The sequence below is a fragment of the Lagopus muta genome, chromosome Z (genome assembly GCF_023343835.1).
Source record: "Lagopus muta isolate bLagMut1 chromosome Z, bLagMut1 primary, whole genome shotgun sequence".
NCBI lineage: Eukaryota > Metazoa > Chordata > Aves > Galliformes > Phasianidae > Lagopus > Lagopus muta.
Genome location: NC_064472.1, coordinates 40,405,782 through 40,427,749, shown reverse-complemented (window position 1 = coordinate 40,427,749; position 21,968 = coordinate 40,405,782). Strand labels below are relative to the sequence as shown.

Below are 21,968 nucleotides of genomic sequence, written 5' to 3'. Positions count from 1 at the left end.
AAAGGTCTGTGCAGTTTACTCTTGCAAAGTGAAATTACTCCAGCTCTTGATAGATTTCACTGTCCCAACCACAACAGGAACTGCATTTCATTCTCAGTGCAGTCAACATGAGTTTTACTGCTGATGACAAGCACTGATTTGCTGGGGTTTTCAGAAACATTTTAGCATGCATCAAGACTTCCCAGAAAAAATAAATAAGTGCATTTTTTTGCAGGATTAATAGATCAGCCTCAACAAAAAATATCACCACACTTACTGTTTTGTGACATGTATATAAAGCAGGTGGTGTCATCTAAAAATTTCCATCTTATCTGGGGTTGCCCTGTTTCTGCTAACATTAGTAATTCCTCACCAAAACAAAATGTAGTATGAGACTGAATAAGCTCCTGGATCACAACATAATTATCTTGAATTAGGATTCCATGTACATCAACCTAACAGATGTCAGCCAGCCTAATTTGTTTCTAAAAGGTCATTCCATGAACTACAGATCTCATAAAGCCTGATCACCAATCACTATGTGTTCCATGTTTGCCTGCGTGCTCCAGCTGAAGCTCTTCCTGTGGTTAAAATATTTTGGAGATATCTTATCCACATGTTCTTTCAGTGAATTTTTGCAGTGTTTACCTGTCCATACGGATGGGAAAGACTTCCAAACATTCATCTACCTTGATACAAATTGAACTCATTATTCATCATCCTATATTCATGGTCATAGAGACAACTGATTACTCTCCTCATTACAATTGCTCTCTTTTTGAAGATAGAGATATATATTCCCTTTCAGTCTTCTCTCTATTGGACTGAACATACTCAGCATCTTAATTTCTTAGAAGATTTCTTTTACAAAATACTCTACTAGTCCTCCCTGTAAGATCTTTCTACACATGTAGATTTTAGTATCCTCATCCTACATTTAGTATACTCATTTTAGTATCATTTAGTATCTAAATAGATGCCTTTCCTGGTCATGGGTACAGATGCCAGGATAGCAGCTACACTAATGGGAAAAATCTAACATTAAGTTCATTTTAATCCCAGACTGAATTTTCTCTGTTCTACTGCATTAAGCTAAGATTCTGTCCCAGCATAGCAACTGAATTGTTCGCAGCTGTGCCTCTTGACCAGTAAGTTCTCATTGCACATTTCCACAGACAGCACACATGCATTGGCTTTATAGAGTTTCATCTTTTGCAATCATAATTCACTGAGTAATTCCCACATAAGCAGAAGAACAAATTCACTTCAGGAATGTACTTCCTTATATCACCAACTAGTTATAGTAAAAGTTATTTATTAATGACTGTAAGAAATAATATGGCCTTACAGCTAAGCAAAGTCTGGTTCACAGTCTTCGAGTGACAGTAATTATATTTAGGCAGAAACAGATATTCACATCCACTTCCTTATGTAAATTAATTGCTATTCTTTGGAAAACACAGGTGTAGAAAGTTATTTCATTTTATTAGCAAAGCCTTGAGCTTGGTTCAGCAGCTCTTACGTATTACATGGAAGTATTTTTGGAAGCCTGCGGGTTGGTCTTATGTCTTTTTGATCTCATTAGGACCTAACAAAAGCAAAGGGTTGAGTAAGTGCTAAACATCTAAAGAAGATGGATGGACTGAAAATATACACTTGAATATTTGATTAAAATACAGTACCTGTGAGGAACTGAGCCCGACACACATTTTGTAGTACTGGACCCATGATCTTCCATGTAAGTAGCAAAGTGATCTATTCTTTAGCTGTCCTAGCAAAAAGTTCTACAGTCCTTCACAGGCATGTATGCACATCTAAAGTGTAAGTAAGCTCAAAAAACACAGGCAAAAAACTCCACTGAACACCAATTCAGCTTCCTGAAATTCATGAACCACAAACTGCAGTTGGGTATGAAAGTAATCTCATTCTTATATTCTGCTTTGGCAACATTTGCTTAGATCATGAGTGAGCTTCTGAAGTGAATCTTCTGTTCATCCTCACTTACAGGGCTCTGCTTCACAATCTTGGCACAGTCTATGGGAATGCAAAGTGGTCAAGCTACACTTGAAGATATGCTTACCCCATGCATGCAGCTACTGCACTGTAGCTGCTAAAACACATTTGACCCAACGAATCAGGCTAAATCCAGTCAAATCCTTGTCACTGAGTGCAATGCATAGAGGGTGGACAATGTGCCTGCAGCACCAGCTCAGTTCAGCTGAGACAGACACTGTGCTATACTACGTACCAAAAAAGACACAGCCAGAGACCACTTCTAGAGACAGGATAATGAGTTAGACTGTCTTTTCACCAGCCTACATTACGTTCCTATGATCAGCCAGTTCTATATCATACATGCCCTACACTCTGCGAGTTCCTTACCATACATACCCTACTCAGGTCAATGAATGACAGATTGTCACTATACGTCTGTCTCTTTATAACATTTTTTATTAAAGAAATGGTAAAAGAGAGAAAGAAATTCACAAGAGCTAGGGTTTGGATTTGAAAGGCAGGCGCTTTTCTTACTCACATGTATTGTAGGTTGGCATTTTTCACAAATGCCTGACGGGACACAAATCTTAAGCCCGAATCCACCACGGTCCTGTGAAAACAGATAAAAATGTTAGAGTAGTCCATTTACAATACAGTGATAAGAACAATGATAATAAATGGCTAAAATGAGAGTGTGGGGGAAATCACTACAAGGCTGAACTGCAAGATGTATCACTGTCCTCTGTAACATATAAAGTCATACTTACACTCTAACGAAGTCTGTACATACTTCCATGATAGAAATGAGAAATGAGAAAAAGTAATTTTAAAAATATTTATTCCATGTACTCACAGATTTTTAAGTCCAACGTAAAATCCAACTTCATTGTCATTGATACTTTCTAATTTTCTCTGGTTTGCGATGTAACTGTTGAAAAAGCATGACAGAAAAGAGTATGAGAGTGGTTCCTGTCATGGCTTTGATTGTTCAGAGGCCAAGTATTGAAGCCTGCGTGCTTCAGTGGTTGCTGACCTATTGCAACTAACACTAAGCCCTAGTTAGATCTTCTGCAGTGCACAGGTACACCTTAAAATCTTCCCCATTATTTAAATTATACTTTGAGGTCTGGAAGAGAAACAGTTGAGTTTTACAAAGGGAAAATGAAGCAGTGCTCATCAAGGAAGGAAGTCACCCTGAAGACAATAAATAAATCTGCATCACAATGTCACCCTTTTCCAGGACACTGCTTCCCTACATCATGCATTCTATAGCAGCAAAAGGATCAGCCATGATGGTGGCAGTGGAGTTAAGCTACTTACATTTGGGGTGGGATCCCTTAGTTTTACTTCCCTTGTACGGTTAGCTTAATCACTTGTTAAACTGATATCCACCCTGTCACAAAGCAGTTTCAATTTTATTCACAAGATGTAGCAATAAGAAAACAAAGGAAAGGGAGGATGCATTGCATGATATTACATAAACAAGAGGAATTTAAGAGAAGAGAAACTGTCATAGTGGAGCAAAACACTGAGAGTACACTCTCATATGAAGAATAACTATCTGAACCCCAGAAAGCTTGCGGGCATGCAGGATGGTCCTTTGTGTTATTATCATGTGCGAGCTATGATTGTCCAGTGGTATCCTACAGATTTTAAATTAAAATGTTGTCTGTGGAATTATATAAACTGTTAACTCTTCAGCAAGAAAAGAGATTTCACAGCACAAATAAGGCTGTCTAATAGAAAGGGTTAAGTAGAAACTGCAATTCGTTTACCTTCACGGGCTGAAAAATAACTCTGATGTACAAAACCTCCCGTCTAAAAAGTCCATGCATTTCAAAAGATAACACCAGTCACAAAGAAACCCAGAAATGCACTTGTACTTTCATAAACATCCAGAACTAATCAAAGCCACAGGTTTACTTATAAGGTTAAAGTGTTTCTTTGGTAGAATAAAAATTGTTTTCACTTTAAGAATTTTTTTCCTATTTAATGAGAATTCTGATGAAGTGGAAAGGAAAGAGTATTGCTTTCCCAAAATCAACTAATCTACTTTAGCTGGTACGTAAAAGAAGTATGTTGTGTGCCCACATCCCAACAAAAGCCTGAGAATCCCAAGAGTTGGGCTGGGCTCTCCTCCAAGCTATAAAGCTGACTTGGGCTATACTCTTGCCAAATGCCAGGGAAAGCAAAAAAGCTTCCCTTAATGGCATTCACTGTCTCTCGGGAAAAAAAGAAAAGCAGTGAAATGGCACTAGACATCACTAGTGTGACACTAGACAAAACACATTATCACTGCATCATACGACAATGAGCGCTCTGCGGGTCTTCATAGGCTAAAACTGGCCATTACAAGACTGTGGCTTACTTTGCATTTTGTGCATGCTTCCCTGAATTTTTAAAGGCAATCTGATCTCACCTCTAAGGATTTGTTAATCTATTTTGTTAGTGGTGGTAGTTGGGAAATTTATATATTTTGCCAAGTAAAAACAACAGAAATGTTTATTAAAGACCCCCAGTTCATCTATCTGAGTACTGCAAGGGGGTGCATCTGGACCTCCCTTGTTCATTATTTAATCTTCTCTGTGACTTGGACCTTATCATGCCAAAAAGAAGTTATGCAAGGGATGTCTAAGATATCTTCCTCATCCTGTCCTCTGTGTTCAACCAATGAGAACCCTGCTGAGACCAGACAGAGACAGAGAAAACATAAGAGAAATGAAATAAAGGAAAACAGACAGGGAAACACAGGAAGAAGGTACTCAGAGAAATATAAGAAAATAATCTGATGGACCAATTGCACTAGCTGAAGATTAAGCCATCAAAAAAAGCTCTGACAACCACTGCCATAACACACATCCATCTCTTAAACACATTTATCACACAACTGCATTTGACATCACAATTTTAATCATAAAAGCATTGAACAAGAACCTCCCACTAGGACAAGCTACAGAATTCTGACATAACTTATAGAGTTGCATAGAAATATATTAGTGTATTACATTCTGTGGTAAACCTCAGCCTATGTAAAACAGCTCAGCTGTGCTGCAGTGAGAGAAGCCACCACAATTTGCATCAAACAAAGATCCAAACGCACAGTCTATTAAAATAAATCAGTGTCAGTCTGCTAGGGAACAAACTAAAGGAACGGCATTTGGGAGGAAGAAGCAATAAAAATTCACAGCCTTTTCTCGTCTATCTTTCTCTTGCTATGCAAAGAAGGGACGTTCTTTACTCTGATTTTAGCCTCTTTATGGTGGATATAGCAAATGACTTATGATTCCAGTTTCTCAATAACTTGAAGAATTCCAAAAAACTCAAAACCATTGACTCTGCATAACTGCACTTCAAGTGAAGACTGAGAAGAAATTCTGACTCAGAAAAATAGCTGCTGTGTGTTAAAACACCCTCCATACAGTAAAAGGCAGCAAAACACATTTCATACCACTAGAAAACCTTGCAAAGAGTGGACAGATGTAATTTACCATAAGCAAGGACTCTTAAGCTTCCTCACTTGCTTAGCAAGACTGTTTTAAGTTAAGCTTCTGCAGTTTTTTCATAGCACTGAGAAAGAACAAAGTCCAATGACTAGCTGTACACTTTCAGGGGAAGTTCTGTTTAATTTAGAGGGAGGTTCGAAATAAAACCTCTTCTCTAACTGAAGTCTATTTTTACCTTCTTCACAACTACTCTACCTTGATGCTACTTATCATCAAACATTAATACTCTAAAAGCTCTGTCTTGCAGTGGGCGGCGCTGAGAAATGTAATTTGCCTGCATGTCCTTAGGAACATCCACCCTGTTCTTTAACTGAAGGTTTTTATTGTAGCAGATAAGAAAAACATCCTGACTCACTGCTGGCTGAAGTCACATGAGGGGCTTGGAAGCTTCCCCTGCACACCACAGCAAAGTGCAGCACCACCAAAACCTGGCTGGATAGCACCCAATGGGATGGTGTAAGGCACCTCGCAAATACCAGCTACTGCCTCTAAACCAAACCCTCTGCTGTCCGCAACACTACTCACTTGATTATACCATAGCATTCTGTCTCTACTTCAGTGAGTCATCAGTAAACAGTATCTGGTTTTAGACCTTTAATTTCATCTCCCCTTTGTAAACTACTGATTAATTCTAATAAAGGCATTCAGAATCATAAACCTACTGACTGCATATTGCAAACTACAACAGTATGTTCATTTCAGCATGCTTCAACAGCTATTGAACAGTATCACACACTTTACTCTTTCTGTAATCTTCTGGAGAGGATATTTTGAAATCCCATAGTGAAAGAGTTAGCTCTTCCATACTCTTTTCAGGAGGGCCAGCTCTTCATTTCTGCTTTTTACATATATGAAAGACTGCATATTGCATTTGCACAAAGTCAGCAGAGCCACAACTGAACTATGATAGCATGGAGAAACATGTTCTGCACTTTAAATCAATTCAACTTCCTTTGTGCTTCAGCAGCTCATAAAACTATTAAACTTAGAAATGACTTTCAAAGACTTTCTTTTTTAAATTGAAAAGAAAAAAAATCGGCCAGCAGAATTATATCCCTTTAAATTATACGATTAACTCTATTTCCTCTGTGCTAACATACATTAATATATACTACTCCATTTAGAGCTGCAAGGGCATGCTGGATAACTCAGCACACACCAGCCTGAACAACATAGATGTAAGCATATAAGACTGTAATTGGGCTCCAGAAGTACTGCTGCCAGGAAGCTCCCTTTATGGGAAATGTATTTTCTTAACACACTGAAAAATAAACCAACGATATGTTTAGTCCTGATTCATATAGATGGTTAAAAAAAATAATCAATAAACATTCCCTAGTGAAATGGAATGTTTCTGAACTTTGGGAAAACTTCATACTCTAAGTTATTTTTTCATGTAGTCTTTAGGGAGAAAGGCAGCACACTCCAAACACTGGACTAGCGTAGATGAATTACTATTTAATGACATGTCATGGATGTCCCTAATCTACATTACTGTGAGAGTTGTACGTAACATCCAAAATTAAACACTGCAAAGTTCCCTACTGCTGTATTTTCTTACAACTCAAATGTCAAAACAAGTTCATCAAAAGGTATAGTAAAACTTACAGAAACTTTCAGCACACCTGGGCTGATTTATGGTTATGCATCGAAATCATGCAAAATTTGTAAGCTTGACACAAAACTTGATGGAACTTGGCAGATTCAAATGGATTTCATTTGTAGCCCCTCTGAAATCAAACTTAAAATAATGCTTGAGGGGTGTGAACTCACATAGTTTGAAAATGAAGCATAGAGCTACACAATGCTGCGTACAAGGAATGCCAGGTTTCAGGCAGATGCAGGGACCAATGATATAATCTCTACTCAAGCAAGAAATATTTACACATAGAACCAAGCTCCCCATAGAAGAGAAATTCTGACAGCATGCAATGAGTACAGTGCAGATACCCACAAACTGAAACTTCTCTACAAATAAGCTGAATTTTATACCAGTTTTTTACTGGTTCCGCTGTCCTCATCTGCTGTCATCAGTGCCAGATTTCATTAGGCCAATCTCAAGAACTTTGATGGCTGGAAAAGCATGCCCCAACTCAGGGAAGAAGTGCAGTGTCCAGTTAGTCCACCACAGATCTATCAAAAATTCATTAAGTAATTTTACAAACAAGTGCTTGACTCCTTGGCTGTCAGGTGTCTTCTGACAAATTCTGAGCAAATGCTGTGGTGATTGGTGGTTTGTTGTGTTTTTGTTTTGTTTTGTTTTGTTCTTTTAACTGTGAATCACCTTATATTTCATGAAGAATGGAAATGCAACTATCACAGGCTCTTTAAAAGTCATCCTTTAGGGCTATTCTTCCTCCCAATTAGAGCATGTAACCATGAGTTAGATAAGACAACAGGAGATAGCTCTTCACATATCATGAATAACACATATCACTGAATAACACTGGGACCTGTCTTTGCAGCCACTGGCACATGCTTTTTTTGAGCAAATGCTTCAGTACACACTCAGATAAGATGCTGTTCAGGTCTATCTGGAGCAAGATATCCCAGGTCAGTGAATACAGTTAGCTTTAACAGTTCCCTGTTCCTGACGTATGGTTGTGCCAACTGGAGACAGCAGTGGTTTTATGCCAAGCTACTGAGGTTATTCAGTCAGTAGTATCCAATTGTTACCATGCAGTTTCCATTGGGAACTTCTCCTTTAATGCTGAGAATCCTGAACAGTTAGTGCCAGCCCAAGAACTTAAAGCAGGAGAAAGCACAAATGCAGTGGAGATCCCAATTTGGTTCTGGCACTGCAGGAGCAGATCCATAGCCTTTCTTATGACTACAACTTCCTGGGAAGTGGAAAGCCCACAGCTTGCCAGCCAGCCTTAGTTCACTCTTTACAGAATGCAAACATGAAGGCAAAAGTGAAAATAAACGAGTATGTCTGCAATGCAGAGTTTAAGGAAACAGTTACTATATTTAGAGGCAGAGAAAACGAAACATAATGCACCCTTGGGCTTACTTATGTCTCTGGTTTGGCTTCAAGGTGTTTGCTCTGTTCTATTCAAATAGCACACTACCAAATGAAGCTAACTCTCAAGACAGTTCATGCAGCTGCCCATATTTAAGATTCATGCCCTTGATACATTTCATATAAGAACTGCATTTCCCAAAATTAATGCAGAGCTTACTTAACTATTTTCTCCATTTGGATCACCATTCAGAGTACCTGTCTTCCCCGCTGAGCTCCATGAAGTTCATACAGCTAAAATTTCACCAAGACATCAATTTTTGACATTTCTCCAGAGGTCAGTTGACAGCTATGGTCTAGCTTTTCTTTAGCAAAGACATTTTGGAAATGCTGATATCCCTTGATATATTCAGAAAGAAGTATCAGTTGGACAGACAACAAACTATTAAATCAGAAAGGTATATCTTAATCACTGACTTTATACTTATCTAGAAAATTCATTTCAACTACTGTGCATGAAATCGTCTCAGCAGACTGTCAAGAAGAGACTTAAACTACTGTACCAGGCCCTTTATAACACATACACTAAAAATAACACATTATATAAACACAAAAGAAGAGTGGTGAATGTAGCTCTTTATTAGTTCTTCACAGTGAACACACAGAAGAGTAAACATTCTTTTTTATCTTTTTGTAATTTGGCTTGTTAGTATGAAATACCATCTTGAAGGAACATATAAATACAAACAAATATGTGACATTTTTCCTCCTACAAAATCACCTATTGTACTGACTTTTCAAAGGATAGTAACACAATTGCTCTTTTTTTCAGCACTTGTATACACTACCTCTGCAGCTGTTACTGGCCTGGATGCAAATGAGAACGGAAAAATATCAGTTCCGTAACAGGATTGCTCCTAACTATCCTTCAGATGTATCTTTTCAGTTCTCTCAGTGAATCAAAACATTAAAGCATCTCAGTTGATGTCAAAACCTTTGAATTCTTTTCTTCCCAGGCACGAAGCTCAGGCAGTGACTGTGGAAGTCTGAAGTGAGTTGCACATCCTTCAGTTAGATTAACACTTGTTGACATAAATCAGTCTGCTTCACAACAGTTCAAGTGCTTTTCCTATTTTCAAGTTTTAAGATGTTCAGCATTATGTGTGTCTTTTTACAGAAGTTGCCCCAAAAGTAATGCCTCCTACTTATTTCCATAGAAATTATAACAGCCACAAGGAGCACGGTAACACTGTTTAATAGAGCAAATTCTCAGCTACAGGATGGTATTTTTCAACATAGTCACCACCATTAGCATTGGTCTGCATGTTGTGCTTGCAAAAATCTGCACAAGTAGAGGTGACCCACTGTCACTGTTGCCACTGCAGAAATACAACACCTGGTGCCTAAATGTGCTCACACCCATGTTGTTATCTCTATCAGTGTTCAACAAGCATCAACAAATGTTAACAGGAGCAATTTTTTCCAATTCCAATTTTAGAGGAATTCAGTGACAGACTTTTGCCGCATATGTACTCCATTGCCAGACACCATTTTGTCTGACTGCTCCTCTGCTGCCATCTGTCACGTGGTGACAAAAGGTAAGGGAATATTGCTGGGAAGGTTCAACCTCTACTGCCATACCATCAACATTGCTGCTAATGTTGTGGGCCAACATAATAAAATGGGAGGCATTTCTTTTGGAGCAGCGCTTGTAATCTAAGATGAAATATTCCCTCTGAAATTCCCTCTGAGATCAGTCTGCCTTCTACATTTACCTCCACTAGTTGAAATCCACACTTCGCATTATTTGGTTTCAAATTACCAGATCTTGGAATATCAAATATTCTGTTCATGATATTCTGATCAAGAATACCTGCTCTACTTGGCACTTCACCATTCACTGTGTGTAGCACAACTTCCTGCCAAATGCAGATCAAAAGGCAGTACTTTCAAATGATGAAGTGAAACTACAAAACTTGAGGGCATCTATTCAGGAAAATCCACGTATATCCTCTTAATAGATTAAATTTGCTAAATAAATTGACTGCTGACATCTCAGATAATATTCCCTTTTCCATAAGCTATCAAAAGTAATTCTTCCCCTATTTTTACTTAAGTCTTGAAAGTCTACACACGTGGTAATAATCTCTATCACTTTTCTCTGTGATTACTAAACAGAGAACTCAGCAGGTAGACGTTTTTCCAATCTTCAACTGATACTGTCTGCTGCTGTGGTTCACAATTCATTTCTTAGTCTCCTTTTCAGGACCTGTGAAACATCTTGGGTAGACTTCAGTGCAGGTCTGTCTTCTCCAAGCTTTACACTGTATTTTAATGGAAGATATACACAAATACATCTTCATATTATGTTACCATAATATTGTTTTGTTTGCTCCTCTAGGCCCAGAACATGTTGCCACCTAATGTATGTCAGTACCAATATTATTATTTTTATTTAACCACAGCATTTTTTCAAAGAAGGTTTAAACAGCATTATAAGTACTTTGCTAAAGCTTTCCAGGGGGACTCTTTGCTCTTCCACATCTGCAGTCTCCTCTTTCTATTATCATACTTATTTCTATTACTTTCTCTGTCCTGTATTTCTCTTCATTTTAATTGGCCAATGTTTCTAATTTACAACTAAAGATAGCACTTTTCTTCACTTGAAGCATCCTATTTTTCACTTAATGCAAGTAGTTTCCTACTTGCACTGCTTATATTAGCATAATGATATATTTGTTACACTGTCTGAACACGTGTCAGGATCCACCGTATTTCTATCACTTGTGCTGACTGCTATGTTACAGCCTCTTTTTCCATAAATTTCTGTTTCTGTACTTGTCCAATTTGACTTTCGGAAAATCCTCCCATGCAGTGATACGCACAAACCACTGTACTGTATCTTCCTTCAGGTTTCTATTTGTATTTCTGTTTATTCTGTTGCTTGACCTATACACATTGCCTTTGCTAAAATGAGATCAATCTGATTTATCACTGCATTCATTTACTGTTACACTTCACTGTTACACTTTAGCAAAATCTACTCTTTTCTAACTGTCAATTTTGACATTATTTCTAATCTTTGATCAGCTTTTCTGCTGTTTTCCCTTCAAACTATACACTTGCTTTTCGTATACCTCTTTCACAGCTAGTGTTGAAAGACTGGTCTTCTACAGTTTTCCTCCAACTTTTCCAATATTTCTGCAAACTCACCTTCTCCTTATCCACCAGTGCTTTCATAGCATCCTTCCATTATCTTCTGTCCCTGCCACTGCTTAGGAGTAGATCAACATTTTTCTCATCTGTCAGCAGTTTATTCTTAAGGCTCTTGCAACCACACCACATTTCTGCACACACCTTTCAGTGCTCCTGCAATCTATATACCTTGCAGCACATCCCTTTCCCAGGATGGATGAAGTGTTCACCTGCAATTACATAAGCAGGTGTCAGCCAGACATTTTGCTGACATCCCCAACTTTTCAGGACTCTCATCCCCTAAGTCTTTCACTTCAGACAACCTCTGTGAAGAGAAAAACTGCTTCATGCTAAATTGTTCATTTTATGTCATGACAAGAGATGGAAGTATTTTATAGCAGACTGATTCTGTCCATATAATCAGACCAAGCCAACAGAAGGACCGAGTGCCCTTTCTCTTTACAGACAGAATGCCATGGAGGGCTGGGAGAAGTGTTCAAGGCAGGAAAGATCAATACAATCTTTCTTCCACCCACTCTCACTTCCAGAACAAGTGGTATATTTCTGCAGCTGTGCCACCTAGGTCCACATCCGCCAAACTTCACAGGCTCCAGGCAACAAGGCAGCCACTGCACACAAACACAGTACAGCAGCTGCAGTGATTGCTAAAACTGAAGGAAAAACAAAAAATAAAAACAAAAGAAACAGAAAAGCCTACAGAAGTAGCATCCAGCTTTAATATTTCTTTCTAGTTAAGTGCCTTAAAGTCACATGCAAACGTGCCAATTCAAAATGTTTGTAAATACGTTTGAATCTAACTTGAAAAGTTTAACATTTTGTGTACATGTGTAAGTGTGCAATACACTGTATTCAAAAGATATTTACATTCCTTCCACTTTAAGTTGTGCGAGTAAAATACTTCATTGTATGCCTAAGTTCACTAGTTAGTCCCACTAAAGTCAATAGAACTGCTCCCAGCAGGAGGGTAGCGTGTTCACCAGGTGAGGACTACTGTACACATAACATGTTCAAAAAACAGTTTATTAGAAATTAGAAAGACGTGAGTCTGGAGGAGGAAACAGGAGATGAATAACCAATATCCTATTCACCTGCCTATACAAAATAAAATGGAATTTCACCCTCTTGAACTAGACCCATAATCACCAAATAGGTTCTGTTGGTTTAAAAATCAGATCAAAAGCCTGTCTGTATGAGGTAGCAGGCCACAGGCTGGAAAGAAATTATGGATATTGCTGTCCACTATTGTCCAGAGCACTGGGTTCAATTCTTACCTCCTCCTAAGGGAAGTCTCTCAAAGGACACCATACCATTATGCAACCTGAGAGAGGGCAGCCTCAGCCATACCTGTTTGTGCAGCTCCCCTTTCTGCTGTAACTGAACTCTCTGTGAAGCAGGAACAGGACCAAGCCTTCCCCTGCACAAGCACTGTGGTCATTTAGCTTAACAGACTGTCCTCTCTGGCCCAAAAGCAATTCAGATGCTCCACATCAAGTAAGGCAACTCAGACGGGAAGAACTGAGGCAAATCCACATCTGTATGCCATACAGGACAATGTTACAGTTACAATGCTGACATGCAAGACCCAGGTTCAGACCCGCACTCTGCTTCAAGCTGTGCAGTCCCAGCATGCTTCATGGAAGAGGTTTGGTTGGGCCACGCAGACATCTCACTCGACAGCTTGACACTTCTTGCTGGAGGAATAGTTGTGCTTTTCTGTTCACCTCGCTGAACCAAGCCCCCCAGGTTCTCTGCAGAGAGTGGAGGCAGAGGATGTCTCCATCAGGTAATTCACAGCAGGAATCTAATTTGGCCTCCTGAATCACTTCCTGGAAGAAACGCGCTCTCCACTGCTGGCAGGAGAGCAGCCAGATGCATTAAGAACCTTCAGTGCAGTCTGCAAGGAGTCACCAGATTTTAAATGCTGCAGCCTAGGACGTTCCCAGACATGCTGAGCAAGTCCAGCGCGTGACACTCACAGCACATGCTGTGAAGTCTCTCAGTGCATGCCCGTCAGTCTGACATGCCCAGTATGTGCACTTGATTTATCCACATACGCTTGCTGTGCTGTCTGGCATTTAGAAAATCAGACAGTTGTTGCAAAAGAATGGGAAAAGTCACGTCCTATACACACTTCATATGGGATAAAGCATCTGATTGTGTAATACGCATTGCACTGGATATCAGCTGAATATGGCCCTAATTATTTTTACTTGTAGGCTCAGAAATAAAAAAGTAAAAATAAATCAACAAGTCTCAAACTGAGAGATTTCTTTTGGCTCAGATGTCAAACCATGAGGAAAAATAGTGAACTCGCCTGGGCCGAGGCAGAGCTCCCATGGAAGCCCAGGAGTATTGTCCTTTCAGTGATGTTATGTTTCTGCAATGGAGTAACTTTGATTAATGCATTATGCCTTTATTTAAATACCAGGTGGACGTAAATAGTGGGCCATGTATTCTCTGTGGATCCAGCAAAAGCTTCTGTAGTGACTGCAGGTACCACTATTTTGCACATTGGAAGCACTGTGCAGGTTTATTTCAATAAAGAATTAGTGAAAAATTGAGAAGCATCCTTCTAAAGCATTCCATCTTGGTGTCCTTTTGATTCAACGTATGTAGTCTTCAGAGGGTAGGAAAATGCTGGGAAGCCAAGAAAACCCCAGAGAAACATACATCAAGTAAAGCAGTAATAGGCCCCTTCTGTCCTAAGGGTAAAACAGGTAGGAAAACACCTGAAAAAGTCACTGCCATTCTTCCTTTGTGTCTTCTACTCTGCCTTGGTGGAATATCAGCTCTGTCAAGTTTCGCCATTGACTTTAACAAGGCCTCATCTGAGCATCAGCTTTCGCTTAAATAAAAGGCATCAGAGCACCTGTCAGAGCACCTGGCTGGATTAGAATCAGTTCAGGTTGGTTCAAGTCACATCATTTAGAGATTGGAGATTAAAATGCCTTGGGCTTACTTGCTCCACTTTCTCCTAGTTCTGCAAAAGGTGTATTTCTTGAAGCCTTGTCTGGGAACCAAGAAATACTGACCTGAAATTTGATCTTCAGGAATACATCCTAACAGTGACTAAGTCAGAAACAAGAATAGATGAATTGGTGTGAAATATATTTAATAGTTCCAGCTATAACTTCTGCTGATAATCAACATTCAGTGGAGGTCATGTTCTTCCAGGAAATTTTTTTAAAATTGCATATTCACAACAGAATATCCATGACATGGCTTCTTTCCCATAAGTGCATTATGGTTCTTCAATGTTATGTTAATAGAAGCTCTGTAAGAAACAGTATCTCCATATACATATTTCAGTGGAGTTTAAGCTTCGTTTGCTTTATGTGGTTTCTGAAAATATAGGCTCACTATCAAAAGTTGAATTAAAGTGCATACCCAATATACATGATTTCAATAGCACCTCTGTGCCTACATACATTTCTATAAAAAGATCCTAGCAAACACAAACAGTGTGCAGTAACAGAGCAGTGCGGGCATATGGCTTTCAAACGTCTGTAAATTTATTTCTCCACTTGAAATAATGTGAATTAATACAATCAGTGCTCCACTTTTTAAAAGACAGCTTTCAAAGAGAGGCTTTTGAGATGTGACAAGCTAAATATACTTTTAACATCAGTAAGTATTGAGAGGGTTTTTAGGATTTTTAGAGTTCCCTGCTTCATTTTTTGTCGTTTGTAACTTTTCATTACCTGCTATACACATCCAGCTTGGGCAAGGAGATTATGCTAGCCACCATCATCAATGTGTTGTTAGACACTGCCACAGTGAGAGATGACAACCAGGGACGAGAGAGAAGCATAATCCATAAAGATTTTTTTTCCTCTTACTTGACAACAAAATCCAAAATGTAGAAATAGGACTCTTGTTTAGTTGTATAAAAAATTTTATTTTATCATGATTTGAGATCTGGAATCTTGCTATGCTGCTGTCCCCCTTTCACTTAGCATTAAAAAAAAAAAAAAAAAGAGAAAATGCCATCCTAACCATATCTGAGGCTGGACTGCCTAGCCCTCTGTTTTCCCATTAGTAGGGGAGGAAATGCAAGCCTCTTGAAAACAGCATATTCAAGAGTAAAGTCTTGAATCCAAAGAAATGGCCTTCATTTTCATGTATAAATCTCAAACATCTCTTAAAAATCGAGCGACCAAAGGCAGTGTTTCGCCAGCCCACTCCTACACAAGACTGAATACCTCCTGATGGATGCTGCACTCACCCAACTCGCCTCAGCCTGCTGGAGAGAGCCTCTGCCAGCCCCCAGAAGCCCCATCGCTCCTTACCAACCGGAAGGACAAGGAATAAAACATGCCATAGAGAAGGCGACCTGAAAGCAACAATACCCAGCATATACAGAACCCTTTGATTTATGATCTTTTAAATGTTTTTAGAGTCTGGAAATTAAAAAACGGATTTTCACAATGCTTACTTTAAACTTACCCTAACCCATCACCTAAAACTTCAAAGAAAGATGAGAAAAAAGTGACAAATTCCTAAAATGAGCTATTATATCACCAGTGTCCAAAACCTCTTTAATAATTTGTAGCCCAGTGCCTTGTATTTTACTGTATAACTCCAAGCCACTAGAAAGAGCTTTTCAATCCAGCTAAGCCAACTAACACTGCAGAGCCAACAGTTCCTTTGAGGAAGAAAAGGCTAGGAGCTGAGAAACCTTCTAGATTTACATTATATTTATAACTTTACATTATATTTAATCTACAACGGTCTAGAAATCTGAAATGAAAGAGACCCAAAATACCAACAGCACTGAGCTTCAGATGAATTTCAATATGCCTTTTTTTTAGCACAAGCTCACGTGACTTGTTAAATAATTTACTCTATAAATTACTTATCCTGTCTTATTTATTAACAATTCTAGAGTGCTTTATATAACTGCATTAGTAATTTACTTTGTGGTTTTGAAACGTACGCAATACACAATCACCTCTCTCTTCTACTAGGCAAGCATGAAGAAGTCACCTACTATTTTGCTGGCAAGCAACTCTTCCTGACACACACCAATTAATTTCAAATTCCATTTACCTGAATAATCATAAGTCAACGTATTAATGACTTGATACCAGAAACTGGGCCAGGAATACACTAACAGCGCAAGGAGTTTCTTTGAAATCAAGATCTATGAACTGTCACACTTGCTGACATATACTAACAATACACACTTCTTAATGAGAAAGTATCAGACTGATCCTTCCACAAAAAGTCTTGAACACTTTTGATGCTAGTAATTTACTACCTACTAATATTCTTGCTCCAGTGATCTCAGTGAGGACTACTTATCTGCTGTAGTGCCTGGATTTAACAATGCTCATACACTTGTTTTGCTCTCACCACTCTTGTTCCTCAGCTCTTAGCATGAGCTTCAGTGACTGATATCACTGTTTTAATGTAGGGCTTCACTTTGGAGTACCATTTATCTCCAGTAGTATCAGCGCTACCAAACAATTATTATGATTGAGCTCCGTTTTGATGAGCAGTTTTAGCACTGGCATATGCTTTCCAGATCAAGACCAGCCCATGTCAGCATTCTAACAAACAAATCCAAAACCTTATGAGAGGCAGAGCATTTCCAGAGTCTGTCTCTTATTCCTCAGAATTAGAAAACTTGCAAAACAACAAGGAAGGGAAAGAGTGAGAAAGATGACTAAGAAAAGCACCAGGCAGAAATACTCCTATGCCCTCCTACACTGAGTTGCAGCAGTCGGGCTTCACATGGCTGATGCTTTAGAGGTCTTTCTGCTGATTTCTGTATGTTTAGATGCAGATCCAAGCAGGAATACAGTTACACTTGGACTGGTAGGAGTGGGTTCATTGGGCTTTAACCTGCCGTTTGCCTGTGGGCCACGACGGAGACAAACCTCCATGCGCGGGACAGTATGGGCACACAGCACTGTGGGTCTGCTGTTCCTACCATCACCACCCATCTCTCTCCCAGCTCCCAGGGCCAAGGGGACACCCTGCTGCCCCTCGCATCCTTCCAGCTCAGCAGCCAGCCCTCTGCACCACCACAGGGTTATGTGTCCACCTGAACCATATGGTTCTCGCCAAACCCCAGAGCCTAGGTGTGGGACTTTAAGCAGTCAGTGGACACCTTGCCTAAGATTGCCAGATCCACTCCAGTCGAGAGGAAGGCATGAGGGATAAAAGGAGGATTGGTCTCAACAGGCATGTGGGAAATAGATGGGGACAAATTACCAGAAATAGTCTTATGCTCTTCTCACTCTTATTCATACCAAAAGTAATTCCACCGGAGATGAACAGAATTGTGCTCTTGTATCTACAGAGCACAAAAAAGTAAAATCAGGTCTCATGCTTTGTAAGTAAAATGTAATGCTTCAGTCTATTAGACAGGTTTCTTAGCTAGAATAAAGCAGGGTATGCAGTGTTAAAAAGATGTTTTCACAATCTGCATCTACCATATAAGAACCACTTTCTCACATATTTACTGTTCACTAAATTCTCACAAAATAATATGATGGCCATTGCAGACCAACTTTTATGTCAACAAAGTCATCGAAGAGCCTTCACATTCTGTGTTAAAAGTACTCTGGGAAAGACCGTCTTAAATACGTGCCACAGCATCTCCTGAGAAATCCATGAGTCAAAATTATTTTTGGATCACCAAACACGACAACATGCAATGTCACAGAATGATACAGTAAAAACTGAGCAGAACTGTAAAGACAGCAATGCTGAAAAAAACACAGGGCACAATAAAAGCAAGAAGCACCAGTGCAAAATGACTAGACATGTTTCAAGCTGGTCATGGATGGAGTACAAATTTATGTACGCATTTCTTTCCCTGGCCTTTTAAATAGATTTTAAATTCTAGGGGGAAATTGCTGCATTGCCTCCAAATAGGAATTATGAAGTAATAAGCCTAGGAAAGCCTATGAAAATGAGCGGTGATTCATAGTTCGAAGCAATCTTTTTTAAAAAAGTAATCCACTGAATATTAAGCAAACATCTGAAACAATACCTGATGTAAGAACTTGGAAATATTGTAGGTCCTAAAATCTACTAAAGATAGGCTACAGAGGAACAGCAGGGATGAAAGCCCCCATTTTTTCCCCTAAACTCTCTGGGAAATGCAGCAAACAGACTACCAAAATCTGCAGAAAGGTAGCCCAAAGGCTATTGAATTAATCTAATGTCACACGACACTTTGTGTCATTTTTGTGTTGGTTCTAAAGAAATCTGAGAAAGAGGAGAAGGAAGTAGAAATGAAACTGCGAGAAATCAGTACGGATTTAGGGAAAAATATTCCAGAAGCTTTTACAATAAAATTGTCACGTGAAAAAACGTTTGTGAATTTTTGTGAAAAAATCTGGAAACAACAGGACCCGGGAAAGAAAGAGATGGAAAAAGCAAATTTAGAAGTCTTTCCCCCCAGGTCTGTCATCCGCACCCCCGTGTCCAACATTTTTGTTCAGCAAGTGTCCTTGTGCCTTTTCTCAGCTAAGGCATGCAGATGACCCTCAGTGCCAGGCTGTCAGAGGATGCAGGATTGAGCAGGAATTGCTATACAACTCCCTTACCAGAATCAGCTGCTGGCAAGCAGAGATGGAAGTCACACACAGGTTGAGACAGAAAAAACTTTTTGCTCACTATTAATGGGTTTCCTAATCCTCCATCACTCGCTAAGAAAGCACCGGGCTCGTTCCCTTGCAGGCTAGGGGCCAACTTACTGAGAAGGGCAAAGCAGGCTCGCACTCCTATGGCTCTGGGAGGGGAGACAGTTTGCGGCTGCTCTTTCTCAGAATGTGCCGCATCCCTTCCCTTTCTTTTTTATTTTTTTTCCCCTAACAGAAATAAGGTACAAGTGAAGAGACAGTGAAGAGGGTGAAATCCCACTAAAGCTCACAGGATTAAACTGGGGGCGAGAAAGTAAAATAAATCAATAACTTAAGACCTTCTCCGGGTCCGCTGCAGAGGTGCGCTGGGGGCTGCGCTCGCCCCGGGATCGGTCAGGACTGGATGCAACACCGGGCTCCCACCCCGCTCCGCGCTGCTCCGCGGCCGGCAGCGACTCCGCACCCACCTCCCGTCCCGCTCGCGGGGAACCGCATCGCGGCAATGGGGATTTATCATCCCAGTGGGCTCGCAAGGGAATCGCTGGCAAGTCGAGTGCAATTAAATCACAGCGGGATTTCGGGCTCCCAGCCACCGCGGCTGCCCGCGGAACAAGTGCACCTCCGCGCGGGGAAGTTGCCCTCCGCCCGCCGCGCCCGGACTGGAGCCGAGGCCGGCCCGTACTCACATCTCGGTGACATTGTCATCCTCGGCGCTCCGCTGCGGCACGGGGAAGGAGGCGATGCCCGGCACTGGCTCCGAGCACCAGATCCGCCAGGAACTGCAGCGACAGGACGCGGGGCAGCCTAGCGCGCCCCTCCAGCAGCCCAGCACCAGGCAGCACAAGCCCCACAGCCGCGCAAGGCCGGGACCCGGCCTCCGCCGCCAGGACACCATGCCTCCCGCTTACTCCAGCGCTGCCCGACTGCCTCCTCCCGCTGCTGCCGCCGCCGCCGCTGTCGGGGCACACGCCCGGAGGGAGGGTGCGCAGCCTTCTGCGCCGCGGGCCAGCACTCCGTGGCCGGGGCTCACATGGGCGCGCCGCGCCGCAGCCGCAGCCGCCCCGCCGCGGTGCCTGCCCGGGGCTGCGGAGCGGCGGGACTCGAGCGAGCGGGACTCGGCGTGACACCTGCCCCGGCCCCGCGGGCGGGCAGCGGCGCCGCCTGCCCCCGCGGCGGCTCCCGATGATGCTGCAAAACGCTCCGAGTGGAGCGGTCGGGGCAGGTGGCGGAGGCTGCGCTCCTACCTGCGGGGGCTCGGGTATCGCTGCCCGCGAGAGAGAGGCGGGCGGGGAGGGAGGGCGCAGCCCTCGGCGGCGGCGAGGCTCGGGGTTCCGAGCTCGCCGCTTCACGCACCGTCTCCTCCTCCCTCCAGCTGATAATAAAGCAGCCCTAGCTCCTGCTCCCAGCCCAAGCCGGGGAGCTGCCGGCAAAGTGACGTGGAGCTGACGCAGAGAGGGGCAGAAACTCCACAAAATGAGCCTGAAATCTGAAATCCAAAAAAAAAAAAAAAAAAAAAAAAAAAAAGGGAACAAAAGCAACTAGGGAGGGAGGAGGGAGGAGGATAGGAGGGAGGGTGCCGAAGAGAGAGATACCAATAGGCAGTCTGATCCGAAGCCTTCGCTCACTCGCGTGTACAGCCACACTCGCTCACACACATACTCATGCACACTCACGCACCCCTGGGAGATGTGGGACCGCCCCGCCGCAGGTGCGGACGCTGGAGCGGAGTGGGAACACTTTGCCGGGAGGCAGCGGGCAGCTGCCGGGGCGGGGGCGACGGCACCCCTGGCTTCGGGGCGCTAAATGAGGATGCCTTAAGATCCCTGGGAGGCGGCAGATGAGCGGCCTTTCTCTTTCCCCGGAACGCCCTGTTCATCCCTCGGCAGCTCAGCACTCTGGTTCTCGTTCTCCCCCACAAACGTCCCCATGTTCCTCTCCCCCCCCTCCCCTCTCAGGGTGCGGATTTTCCGCAGCGATTTTTGCGCCCGGATCCCGCCGCAGTGGCCGGAGCTGCGCGCACCGCAGGCGCCACCGCGCGTCCCGCCGCCGCCATACACCGCGCCCGCGGCCGCCGCCCCGCGGAGCTCCGCGGCACCGGCGACAATCGGCGCCGGCCGTCGTTTACACCCGCTCCCTCCCGGCCCGTGCGGCGCCCGGCTATGGGGGCTCCTAGAGCTGGGGGTTATCATTGGGTACACATCTGATCTACACGCGTGTCATGTGTTTGCAGATTCAACGAGCGAGCGGTCGGGGAAACTGGGGATCGCGGTGTTGCTGTTCTGTCGTTTCCGAGTCACTGTTCCCCGTGTCCTGATAAATGCCGGGCAGTCACTGCCTCATTGGTTGGCAGACTGCTTGCTTGCCTACATGCCATTATATTCAAAGATGGTGATGGCCCTTTCTTACTGAATTGCTAGGGCTGTGTATTTTGAAATGAGTAGATCAGGGTTCCACCTCTGAGTTAAAGAAAGAATGGTCACAGAATTTTCACTACGATGATACAGAACAAGTTGTCACTGTGCTGTTTAGGAAGCGCTTGTGAATCAATTTGACATGTCACATATTAATTGACTGAACACTCTGTTCTATTTGCATTTCTCAGGCTACGGAAAAATACAGTTCTTGCTGGGTACATTCATAGGCCTGACACAGTCACCGTCAGGGCTGTTCTGCTTTCAAAGAACATCCTGCTAACACAGCTGCAGACATACCTCG

At 42.0% G+C, this 21,968-nt stretch overlaps 1 protein-coding gene across 7 annotated transcripts in view; it reads right to left on the bottom strand.

Annotated features, from left to right (window-relative positions):
* Positions 1-20,273, bottom strand: part of NTRK2 (neurotrophic receptor tyrosine kinase 2) — a 202,789-nt gene extending 182,516 nt beyond the window's left edge. For all 7 annotated transcript variants that reach the window (XM_048930850.1, XM_048930851.1, XM_048930852.1 and 4 more), the window contains exons 1-3: positions 19,940-20,273; positions 2,828-2,902; positions 2,513-2,584 (exon numbers count right to left, since the gene is read on the bottom strand). In XM_048930850.1, coding sequence (XP_048786807.1) covers positions 2,513-2,584; positions 2,828-2,902; positions 19,940-20,148 — 356 coding nt within the window. In that variant the 5' untranslated portion in view covers positions 20,149-20,273. The remainder of the gene's footprint in view (positions 1-2,512; positions 2,585-2,827; positions 2,903-19,939) is intronic.
* Between the last annotated feature and the right edge of the window lie 1,695 nt (positions 20,274-21,968).